The 13,229-nt window shown below is 41.7% G+C and overlaps 1 protein-coding gene across 2 annotated transcripts in view; it reads right to left on the bottom strand.

Moving 5' to 3' along the window:
• Positions 1-13,229, bottom strand: part of SORT1 (sortilin 1) — a 66,063-nt gene that overhangs the window by 42,674 nt on the left and 10,160 nt on the right. For both annotated transcript variants that reach the window (XM_039251080.1, XM_039251081.1), the window contains exon 2: positions 1,027-1,086. In XM_039251080.1, coding sequence (XP_039107011.1) covers positions 1,027-1,086 — 60 coding nt within the window. The remainder of the gene's footprint in view (positions 1-1,026; positions 1,087-13,229) is intronic.

Genomic DNA, 13,229 nt, shown 5'->3' with positions numbered 1-13,229 from the left:
TGTTAGTTCTCCATGAAGTTAGTTTTTTAAATAACTATTTTTCTAGACACAAATATGCATGGGAAAAAGATTCTGACAGATTAATACAAGAGGTTAAGGAGTCTCAGAGAGCCATATAGCAAGAAATCTTGGAGATACCAACTCTCTTAGATAAATGAATAAATCATGGGAATTAGCATACAACTCAAATTTTAGCAGGAACTAAGACATGGTTAAAGAGACGGTCTACCAGAAGTTTTAAAAATTAATTAAAGTAAGAAGTCTGTGACGCTTTTCGACATCAAAATTATTTCTTTTGGTTCCTGATATAGCCATCATGTGCCTCAATGCTACGATATATATACATTACCAGAATGCCAGAGGGTATGAGCTGTGGCCCCTGACCTTGTTCAGACAGAAGGGCACAGAGCCAGGCAACGTTGAGCCTGGATTCAAGACCTGAGGCCACCCTCAGCACACCCTCCTACTGGGAGACTGTCTATACTAGCAGGGATAAGGAGATAGCTCTCCTTTCACACCCCCGATCCTGGCAGTGGCTTCTCTGTGGTACGGAAGGGACAACAGAGGAAGCTGAGCAACTATGAGCCCATGGGCGCCACAGTCCTTCAACACTAACTGTGGGAAAGGACACAGGAACAATACAGTTTGGAGGAAAAATGCCAAGATGTGCAATGTGCAGCTTTCTGCTTCTACACAGGGGTTTTCCCAAGTATTGTGAGGCTCCCGTCTCAGCACATGGCACTCTCCTTTCTCTTTCTTCTTCTTGCTCATCTCAATGCCAAGCAGCCACCAAAGACTAAAACGGTGTCTATCTTCCTATTATGGCGGAAGGCAGTCACAAGATGCTCCCAGTTCTAAAGCAAAACCAAACCAATCACATCATCCTGAAAATCTGTACTGCAAACAGGCATTTTCTGCGACTATCGTTGGAGACCATTTTCAGGAAGTAACAACGTTCATTGTTTAAACTCCTAAAATCGACATCTTCTTGCTACACTGAATTAACAGACTCAAAATACTACTTACCCCAGTGCCATCTCCAACCCAGGACAAGGATACTGAGACACTGAGATCATCAAACACATGCTACAAGGAAAAAAAAAATTTATTTAGAAATGACATCTGTCTTTTGATCTTTGACTTCCTTAAATAATTCAGAACACAATTACTTTTGAAGTAATTCAGTTCATAATTATAAGGGGATATGGACTCCCAGAACAAAATTTGGGAGAGACGGATTGGACTACTTAACCCAAATTACAAACAACTTGGACATTTTAATTCTCTCTCATACGAAGTAAGCCAAGCAGATGAGTTTTCTTACTGCACCAGATGGGGAGATGGAATAATCTAATTGCTTTCTCCAACAGAACTAAATATAAAGATACAGAAAGTATTCTTAGGATGCTTTAAAACAAGAGATCACAGCCCACATTGACAGATATAATTGTAACCCAATCAGCATAATTTACATTTTTCTAGGCAGCCTTCACAGTACAGCTGAGCAGTTAATAGCTGGATTCCTTTTGCTCCTTGGTTAACTCACTGACCCAAAATGACAAGGGACAGAATCAAAGAGCCAATGCCCTGTTTCACCTTTATTTACTGATGATGATGATGATGATGATAGAAGAACAGTCTTAACAGTTGTGGTAAGAGTGAGGAGAAAGAGAAGGGAAAACTAGTATGTTATATCCAAGATATGGTAAGCACGTTGGACTATAAATCATCATCTTAAATGTTTTAGGGTTTTGGTTTTCAAATACTTTATGTATGAAATAATACATATCCATTATAGAAAATGTAGGCAATAGTAGGGAGGTATAATAAAGAAAATATAAACCATTTATAATCCTATCACGCAAGATATTCAAGGCTAACATTATGTGTATAATCTTCTAGTTTCTATCATTTTTTTTAAGTGATAAAGAAAGAATTGCATTAGGGCAATACTGGCACTTGGTAAAAATTTCCAACCACACACAAATGTATACAGTTGGTCCTTGAACAAAAGTGGGGGTCACGGGTGCTGACCCCTTGGCATAGTAGAAAATCCTCACATAACTTTTAACTCCACCACAACTTAACTGCTACTGTGGACTGGAAGCCTTACCAACATCATAGATGGTACCAAACAGTAGATGCGCACATATTTTGCATATGTATTATATGCTATACTCTTACAAGAAAATAAGCTGGAGAAAATAAAACATTATAAAGACAGTCATAAGGAAGAGAAAATACATACACAGTACTATACTGTACTCATCGAAAAAAATCACATGTAAGTGGGCCCATGCAGTTCAAACCCATGTAGTTCACAGGTCAGGTATATGGTAAAAAGTAAAGATACTTCCTCTCCCCCCCCGCCACATGCCCCACCACCTCAAGCCCCACTCTCTGAGGGTTAATAGTTTAGTATTTAGTTCTACTAAATGTTGACGATTATATGCTTTTTTCTTACAAAGACATCTATCTTCTTAAGTTTTTAAATCTTAAGCATGCCCTGCCTTTCCGAATATGAGTAATTCCTTAGAAGCAGAGGCTTTAACTTTATACTTATTTGTACTCCTTATGCCTACCATGATACTTAACACACTCAATAAGCATTTGTTGAAAATGATTATGCGTCTTTCCCAAACCACCAACTCACTCTCAAAATAGAACATGTCTATAAATGGTGGGATGCCAGCCGCTTGGTCACTCAAGCCGCTATCCCAACAGAGAAGTCTGAAGAAACCGGACTCAAAACACTAACTGTTTTGCTTATCTTCTAATTTTCTTTCCCAGTTCTCCGGAATGGGTTTTTGAATTCACCTATGCTATTTCCCCTCTGGACCGTAAGTACCTTTGAAGTCAGCAGAAGCTCTTGTATAATCTCTTGTAAATCAGTGCCTCATAGAGGGCCTGACTAAATGCTGGTTAACTCTCACATGCTCAGGCAGAGCTCCTCACAGCCTCTGCTGGACAGAAAAGCCATTCATACATGTAAGCTGGCCAAGCATCTGAGAAAACGTAGGGCTGCTCGAGACATCTGGAAACAGAAGCTTAAAAACTTGACACAGCAATGTGTCTTGTAAGATATTCCACACAGAGCAAGACAGCAAGTTCTCTTGAGTGAGAATATAGTGTCTGAAATTACCTCAATGAGCTCCTTGAAGAACAGGAATATCCAGAGCTACCACAGGCACCAGACAGACCACATGGGCTCACAGTCATCTAAACACAGGCTATCTTTCCAAGGAAGGCTCTGATCATCACAAGTGACTAGGATACAAGAAAAATTCCTCCACTGGAGTCCTGGCTATCTTGATCAGGCCACAGAAGAGTTAGTCTTGAGCCAATCATGATCTACAACTCTCACTTTTCAGACAAAGCTCTACACACCTGACCTAGTCAACGCACCCTGGCATTACTCACATGTTCCTGTTGCCCAGCCACAGAAGGAGGAGGATTATTAGAGATCACTAGCAACCCCAAGCTTCACCTGAACAACTCAAAGGATAGCCGATCTCATTTGTCATCCAAAGAGTTCCTCTGGAAGTACAGGCCAGGTTTATTAACTGTAACTGTGGTCTTCTGCTACCCTTTACCTTCCCTCTCTTCCCTTCCCAATAACCAATTACATTTTACTTCTGAAAACATATAAACTCATTGAAAAAACTCATCCATCCATAGCAGAGCAACTACCTTTTTGGAGGGGAACAGGAATTATTTCTGCTGTATAAGGACCAGATTCCAGTCTTTAACATTCTCATTCTAGTGAAAGTCAAAGAGAAAAATGAAATCAGATCTACAACAGATCAAACCTCAGGTGGGAAGAAAAGGTCACATGGAAAGAAGATGGATCCAGGCGCACTGGGGGACCAAGAGCACAGATACAATCCTACTCCTTCAATGAGAGAAGAATTATGGATGGCCAGGAAAGGGTGGGCAACCTAGTCATGGTTAGGAGCCAGAAGTCACAAGTGTTGGCAAGAGGCCATCAATTCAAATGGTTAATCACTTTTCACACTTGGTACAATGTACATGTCACCCTATATTGCAGTGGCATCTTAAAACGTTTCAAAACATGTATTACTTTTAATTACAGCAACAAGAACCTTGTCTGCCTCCCTCACTAGACCTGAAGCCCATATGGGGCAGGGACAAAGCCTATTCATTTTAGGAACCAATATATATACGTGGACAGCACTCAACAAACATCCAATTTGTTTTCTTTAAGAACTACTTGTAAAGCTCTGAAAAGGCAAATGATGAAGTGAAAATCCACTTAATTTCTCCATGATGAGAAGGAGCATGAAATGAAAAGTTCTATTCTGAGAGGATTTCTGCTTCTGGCCAAGATGAAGTAACAAGGCCCAGATTTGCCTTCCCACCTGAAACAACCTGAAAACACACACACACACACACAAACACACACACACACACAGAATATGTAAAACAATAGTTTTTAAGACACTGGATCTCAAGGCAATGATCCCTGAGAGATGGGAAGCGAGTGAGAGCCTCCCTAGCTTACAGTCTGGAGAGGATTTCCAGGCCACAGTGCAGGGGAGGGAAACTCAGGCAGAGCCCAGACGTCTGAAGAGATGAGCTGGTAGTCTGTGGAGGCCCCGGAGGCTGATGTTCAAGAGGAGAGTACTAGAGAGGCATGAGCTGCACAGAACGAGAACTCTGGAGATCTCCAGGGCTCCCCAAGCACCTGGCCAAGCCTTCAGCTGAGCCCTCATCAGCACATGCGTGTGACTAAGCCTCCTGAGATCAGGGAAAGATCCACCTGAAAGAACTGAAGGAGACTAGATGGGGGGGCCTCACCCAGGACCAGAAAGAATCCCTGTTCCCAACAACCATAGGAGTAAACCTCATCTGGGGCGCCTGGGTGGCTCAGTCGGTTGTGTCCGACTTCAGCTCAGGTCATGATCTCACAGTTCGTGGGTTCGAGCCCTGCGTCGGGCTCTGTGCTGACTGCCAGCTCAGAGCCTGGAGCCTGTTTCAGATTCTGTGTCTCCCTCTCTCTCTGACCCTCCCCTGCTCATGCTGTCTCTCTCTCTCTCAGAAATAAATAAAGCATTAAAAAAATATTAAAAAAAAAAAAAGGAGTAAACCTCATCTTTCACAAGGAATTGGTGTGAATACTCGGAAAAATTCCACTTCACTAATGAAGAAAAATTAACCCTCATCGAAATGCCACTCTGGTCTTGCCTAAAAAGCTTACCAAGAAAAACAAGAACAAAAAGGACCAATCCACTTCTGAGGAACCTAACTATGCGCCAGACCAAAGTTCAAGATGTTTATAGTACTATAAAAATATCCAGCACTCAAGAAAATAAAATTCACAATATCCAATGTTCAATCAAAAAAACAAGGCATGGAAAGAAGAAAACAGGAACCATAATGCGGAGAAAAATCAATCAAGCTGACCCAGAAATCACACAGATAACAGAAGAGACAAGGACATTAAAACAGCTGTAATTACACTCCGCAGGTTCAGAAGTGAGAGAGCCGACTGAGCATGCTAAATAAAGGCACAGAAAATACGAAAGACTGAAATTGGACTTGTAGAGATGGCAACTACAGTGTCTGGGACGAAAATTACACTGGACGGCATCACCAGGAGAGGAGGCGCTGCAGAAGAGACACTAAGAGACTCGAAGCCATACCCCGGAAGCCACCCGAGTGAGACACAGCCAAAATGACCAGAAAAATGTACAGAGCACCACCGAGCTACAGAACTTCAAGTCACCAAATATATATGTAATAGGAGTCTCTGGAAGATGTGGGGGGTGGAAGTAGAAAAAAAAAAAACCTGAAGAAATAAAAATCCCCAGATTTAATAAAAAAAAGTATGAATCCAGAGAGCCAAGAAGCTCACAAATCCGAAGCTGAAGGAGCACAATGAAAACCACACCAAAGCACATCCTATTCCGAATGTTTGAAACCAGCGATAACAAGCTTCAAAGCACCCAGAAGAAGAAATGACACTACATACAGAAGAACAAAGAATCACAGTGGCCTTCCCCTTAGACACAGTGCAAGCCGGCAGATCAGCATCTTTAAAGAACTAGGGGAAAACTGTAAAGATGGAATCCTATACCCGCTTAAAGTATTTTTTAAATGCAGGTTTTAGGAAAGGAAGGTTCTGTTTTTCTGAACTTGTTCATTGGCCCTCAGTATTGTATGGTGGGTGTTCATTTTTGACAGCCACAAGAGAAGGACTTCGCCAGTGCAAAATCCCGTTTTTCCATGTAAAACCAACACTTCTGGTTCCCAATTATCATAGCACATGTGATCTCTTCCTCGATATTATTCTCACAACACTTACAGATGTTGCTTGTACTAGAACTATTTACATATCTGACTACCTCTCAAATTATACAAAGAATTCTTAGATAGTGGGCACTGTGATCTGGTATTACCAGATCTCCATAGAAGTCCACTCACAAACTCCTGCTACCAACATCACTGACCTGTGTGTAATCTTTCTTCTACCATGATTACCAACAGTTCAGTAAATAATGGCTAAACACGGTTTCTTCCTATGCCTCTGCCAGCCAGAGCACAGTGGACACAAGGGTGCATTCTTGGATGCTCATACCTATAATAGTGACCTCACTCCTCTCCTTCCCTTTATAGTTACCATCAACCCCATATGGCCCAAACTCGTAAGGATGCCCTGAATGCATCAAAGTGTTTGGAGACACTGGCCAGGGGTAGGCAGACTACACAGAAGAGAAATGCAAACATTCGAGTACAAGGAAACAGTGGTCTGCATACTGAGATTTAAGCAGGGCTTACTGAGGTGGGGGCAGATACAAGCAACAGCAAGATGGCGTGGGAATGCTATTATGCAGGTAGAACACACACAGACACATGTAAGCATTCTGAAAAATTTCAAAGGATAACATAAATAGCATATTAGTGCCACCTACTAGTAAAGTACTGAGTGAACAGTAGATACTGTAAGTGCTCATTAAAATAAATAAGGATTCTGAGGTGCCTGGGTGGCTCAGTTGGTTAAGCATTCAACTGTGGCTCAGATCATGATCTCATGGTTTGTGGGTTCGAACTCCACGTCGGGCTCTGTGCTGACAGCTCAGAGCCTGGAGCCTGCTTCGGATTCTGTGTCTCCTTCTCTCTCTGCTCCCCCCGGCCCCCACTCATGTTTTCTCTCTCTCAAAAATAAGTAAACATTTAAAAAAATTTAAATTAAAAAAAAAAGGATCTTAAGATCAGGATAGACAAGTTATGGTAAGAAAAGAAGGAAAATAAAAGTAGAGGAAAGGAAATGTGAGAAGAAAAGCACTTCTGCTTGAAATACCCAAAGAAAACAGAGATGAGGCCACAAGATTACTTACTCAAATGGGCCAGGTTTCCAATGGTATATACAGCTGAACATATCAACCAGTAAGTTATGGTTCAATTGTTCTAATCAAAGCAAAGTTAAGATGAATGAAAGAAATATGAGCAGAGGACAAAGGTTTCTGACTATAAAGAACTGAAAGGCAGAATAACCCCTTTAAGAGGAGAAAACCCAAACCTTCAGAACAATATTACCAATGAATAGCCTACGATATTAAAATATTGAACATATAAAAACATGTAGGAGTCAAGAAGGTCAGCCAACAGAAGGTAGAGGGAATGTCTACTTCAAGCACTGTTGCAGAAATGATGTTACGTGTTAACTGTATGCCTGACAGTTGAAAAGGAGAAGGTGGGGAGAATTGAAGCATGTTTTATTTCTGGAAAACAATCGCTGTGTTGCTCCAATGTAGTGTGCCTAAGAGGTAGATTATTTAGCACAAAGAGAACATGAGCTGGCCACTTCATATTGCTAAGCAGTCAGCCAAATGTACAATCTAGACGCAGGTCAAAATTAAGGCAAACCATGTAAATATGCTGTCTGTGTGATGAACAATCCCAAAGCCAGTATCCAGTGGGGCCACCGAGTAAATACTGTAATTCAGATTATGTAATCATACCCCGAAGGAGGAAGCTCAGAAACCAAGCAGTTTAAGACCAGCTATGTAAAATGTCAGTTTGATTCTCTCAGGAGCAGATAAGCATTAAATTTGCCACTTCTAGAGAGAGACTTATTAATCTCCTAGCACAGTTACTGGCACAGGAACAAGACAGATCAATGGAACAAAACAAAGTCCAAGGCTGGACAAGGTTTCTTTCAGTGTACAATGGAGCTAGCATTTCAAGTCGGTGGTAGAAGTGTTGGGAAAACTAGCTATTTGGAAAAAATAAGCTGGATCCCCCAAATCCTTTTTAACCTCATTCCCAAATAAATTCCACATACAGCGAAGATTTAAATATAAAAAGTCAAATAATCAAACTCCTAGAAGTATGAGAGACTATTTTTATAATCTCAGAATGAGAAGACCATTACAAAAAATGATACAAATACCAAACCCATAATATAACACAGGGATTACTTTGACTTTACATAAAAAATTTTAATGGCAAAAATACCAAATAGCGGGGTGCCTGGGTTGCTCAGTCGGTTAAGTGTCCGACTTCAGCTCAGGTCATGATCTCACGGTACGTGGGTTCGAGCCCCGCGTCAGGCTCTGTGCTGACAGGAGGCTCAGAGTCTGGAGTCTGCTTTGGATTCTGTATCTCCCTCTCTCTCTGACCCTCCCCTGCTCACGCTGTCTCTCTCTCTCTCTCTCCCAGAAATAAGTAAAACATTAAAAAAAATTTTAAAATACCAAATAGCAAGTTGAAAAAAAAGTCAAAATTATGTGCAACATGACAAAGGGCTACTATAGAAAAGAGCTGTCAAATCAATAAGAAAAAGACAAAGGCCTCAAAAGAAAATAGGCAAAAGACACAAAGAAGCAATTCACAAAAGGACAAGGAAATGCCTCATAACATGAAAAACTATTCAATTTCACTAGTAATCCAAAGAAAAATAATGTGATGACACCTCCAACTTGCAGAAAAGTTTGACAGGACGTCTCCGGTGAGGGCACGGAGACCAGGCCCCTGTGAGCACTGGCAGTGGGAGCACACAAACTGCTACCACTTTTCTGAAGAGGTGCTTGGTGATGTGAATCAGAACTGAAAATGCCCATACCCCGTGACCCAGCAAACCCACTCGTAGGAATTTATCACTGGGGGGTAACTAAACATCTTAACAAAAGACGGGTTTGTACCTGGGTGTTTACTGCAGCTAACAACTACTGAGCACTTCCTACAGGCCATCTCCTTTGCGAAGCACCTTAACACATTATCATTTAATCCGTACAACAATCGCATAAGCTATGGCTCTACCTGTATATTCTAGGTGAAGGATTAAGCTTTGTTAAATAAGCTAGGGTGTGCAATAAAACAACATCCCAGGGGCTGCTGAAAATGTTTCAGGTAGTCACTGACATTGCAAGGCACACTATTCCTAACATGCTGAGTCAAAGTCAGGTTACAGAATAGTGTGTAAAATCCTGTGTGTGTACTGATGGATAAAAGATATCTGGAAGGAGGTCCTTCAAAATTTAACAGCAATTGTCTCTAAGTGGTAGAATTTATGGTGATACTTTTTCTTCTTTATAGTTTTTCTGGATTGACTGAATTACTCCCCACCCCATCTCCAACTATCAGGAATCACTTATAAAAATACAACCAGAGAAGTTATTTTTATTTTGAAAAAAGAATATATAAAAGGGTGGTATAAAAAGCACACATAGACCATGTCAGTTTATTCTTCTATTACACTGGAAAATGGGGTGTACAGAAGGTTACAGGAGAGGTCACAGAGCCCCCACCCACACTAACATGGGTGGTCTGGATTTGAAGTGGACTTCTTTATTCTACATCCTAATATTGTTATTCACTGATGTACTCATGGTCTTCTGTTCATCACCTGTTGAAGAGTGATTTTTAGTGTCCCAGATGGTACTGACAGCCGTTTACTGCCCCCAGGAGGGAAGCTCTGGGCAGCGGGGAGTCACTGGCTGGCATTTAAAACCAAATTGGCTTTCAGGGACTCATTACGCTAGCGAGTCCAGGAGAAGCTTATAACACCTTCTCTGAAATACATCCACCTTGACAGCCAATGGTAAGATTTTTCCATGCATTTATTGCCTGTCAGTTTAAAGCCTGAGGTCCACACATTTTAGAGACCATGAATTAACACAAATGTCCGTTTCTCTGGTCCTGTGGCCAACTGCTAGTCCCATGTGGAAAAAGAGAAAGGCCACAAACCACGGCATTCTTCAGAGGGATAACTCTGTCTTCACATCTAATTAAACCAGAAGCCTAATCAACTTACTGTAGCTATAACTTGGAGAGCTTAAAGTTAGTCCTGAGAGTCACTGTAGCTTGGAAAAAAAACAGCTTGGTAACGAGAAACTTCTGCCTGTCTTTAGTTACACACCTGATCAAAAGTAAAATACTGGAAGACCCAACACTGGACAACCAAACATGGGTCACGTTCACAGGGACAGGCCCAGGTGAAAAGCCACATGCAGATAGATGACCCGACCCCCCTCCCATCAGGAACCACCTCTCTGGCTAGTAAACGAGGGAACGAATCCCACGATGGCATCGTTCATACACATTTCTTCTTGCGACAAGTACCTCTGTGTGCCTACCGTGGGCCACACCCTATTTGGAGCACTGGGGAAACAGAAGTGATAATTCACATTCTGTGCTCGTGGAGCATTTATACCCCAAAACACACTTCCGACAGATGTCTAAAAATGAAGGCTGAATATGCTAGACCTTTAATCTATAGACGACAGCCTGTCACAGTGAAAACAAAACCACAAAAGCGGGTGTGAAAGCCCAGTCCAGTTAATTAGCTGGTTGGAAAAACAGGCACAAATTATTTTCTCTCTTGGGCATCCATTTCCTCCGAAGTAAAACTGAATTATGCTCCTTCACTCACGGGAATAATAAGAATCAAATGAAATAACATACAAAGGCAAGGCCCCGGTGATTCCGTAAAAGCTGGGAATTTAAGATTCAGGCTTCCAAACCCCAACTAGGGAACACAGGGATGGACAGGACGCAGTGACATGCAAAAGAGGTCTGGAACACAACCTAGGTGATACTCTTGCAGGCAGGGAGAAAATCTTAACAGAATCCGGCTCTGTTAAATAAGGCGCTGCCAGGATCATAAAACACGAGCTAAAAATAAGATCACAAATGTTCCAGTTCTCATGGAGACTATTCTTAGAAATGAAAAAGCTAAACACCAAATATTACACAAGTTTTCATACCTACTCAATTATTCAGAGTATTCCGCAAGGCAGGCTGATACAAAGGAGAGCACTGGGCTAATATTCAACCTGAATTTTATTTCCAGCTCTGCTGAAAGCTGTGTGAACGTGAGCAATGTGACCTAACTTCACCACCAAGGCTTGGCAGCTGGAATGACATTTCTAGTCCTTATAAGCTTTAAGATTCTAGGACTCATCAATAATTTAACCACTCAGTTTGCTTTTCCACTGCTCTGTTTAAACAAACAAACAAATTCAGCTGCCCGCGTCAGCTTCACAATACTCGTGTTAAAAGGGGAGGGCAACAGTGACCTGTGTCACAGAGAAGCCCCAAAGACCCAAACACTCACTGCAAGGAAGCAAGGGAGAAGAAATCTATGCATTTGACCTCTAAGGTAAACCTGCAGACTGTCCCTCCAAGTCAATTTGCTAAACTTGCCAAAATTGCCAAAAATTAGTAATCCGCTTTCTTAGCTTACAGAAGAAGGAACTAAAATTTGGGGGATAGGGTATCTCAAGACAGGATCAGCAGCAAGAAAGAGCAGGATATTGCAAGGGGTCTATCATTTCTGTAGAAAAAAAAGTAAACTTCAATGAACAGACAACAGGCTGTTCAATAGGGGAGAGAACAGCTCCACATTCCCAACAGCCCTTGAATGCATGAATGTCACACCATATTAAAATAATGTTAGTGGTGGGGCGCCTGGGCGGCTCTGTTAGTTAAACGTCTGACTTGATTTGGGCTCAGGTCATGATCTCACAGTTGGTGGGTTCAAGCCCTCCATCGGCTCAGCGCTGATGGTGCTGATGCTTGGGATTCTCTCTCTCTGCCCCCCTCTTCATGTACTCTCTCTCAAAAGAAATAAGTAAACATTAAAAAAATAAAACAAAATAATGTGAGTGGTGGGATAGCATAATTTAATCTCAAATGATCCAGGGTCATACTTTGCTTCTCAAGTTTCCAGCCCACACGGAGTTCAACCAACACACTTGCACTGCAGACTGAGAAGGCAGAGAAATATTTTAGAAGGATTTCCATTAAACAAAAACAAAAAAATCTTTAGCATTTAAAAAGATAGGCTTAGCTTTTGAAAAATTCACTTTCATGAGATAATTCAATTCTGATTATTGCTCAATAAATGAGCTAAATTTCGAAACAGTCAGCATTTACTTTTTACATCTTAGTCCCACTTCAAAGAAAAGACGGTGATAAGGGATGCGTCCCAGCTGCCAGCCACTCCCCAGTACAGGTGGGGACTATGCCCTCACAGCCTCTGCTACAACCACACGGGCCTTCTTCCAGACCCTCCGGCACACCAAGCACTTTCCAGCCCGAGGCCTTTGAACACACAGTTCTCTCTGCCTGGGATACTCCTCCTGATAAAATTCTATTCATCTTCAAGTATCAGTTTAAATAATTTCTCAGTTAAGACCTTCCTAAGGCCCCCAGACTAAATGGCCCTCGGTCAATTATTCTCCTGTGGTTACTTTTGTTCTTCTGGGTACTTATTGTACTTATAACTAAGTTTTAGACGGCAGGGAAATTAGCAACGGTTGAAGTAAAGAATAACAGTAATGGCACTGAACTTTAACTGAGTGCCTATGATATATAACCCACCGACTACTTTATAGGGGAAGCAGCAGGCTCAAAGAGGTTAAGTCATTTGTCCGAACTCACAGAGCTGGTAAGTCACAGGGCAAAGATTCAAACTCATGTCTGCCTGCCTCCGGACCACACAATGAATGACTACTTTTCCCCAGCACTGTATGAGGCAAACGTGGTGAAAGAATAGTGCCAGCATGGCTCCTACCTTTAGGCAGTTTATAATCTGGGGAAGAAGAAACTTAATAAATGAGAGTGAATACGAGACGGAGTACTACAGTTGAGTGCTAGATCACACGGCATAGTTAAAAGTGGTAGGAGAGAACAGAAAAAAGCACCTAGAGCGAGAAGGACATTCAGATGGCAGGAAAAGCCATACACACAAAGATGGAGAAGCA

Source organism: Hyaena hyaena, unplaced genomic scaffold (genome assembly GCF_003009895.1).
Source record: "Hyaena hyaena isolate Hyena2069 unplaced genomic scaffold, ASM300989v1 scaffold_390, whole genome shotgun sequence".
NCBI lineage: Eukaryota > Metazoa > Chordata > Mammalia > Carnivora > Hyaenidae > Hyaena > Hyaena hyaena.
This window is presented reverse-complemented; position numbering and strand designations above follow the sequence as displayed.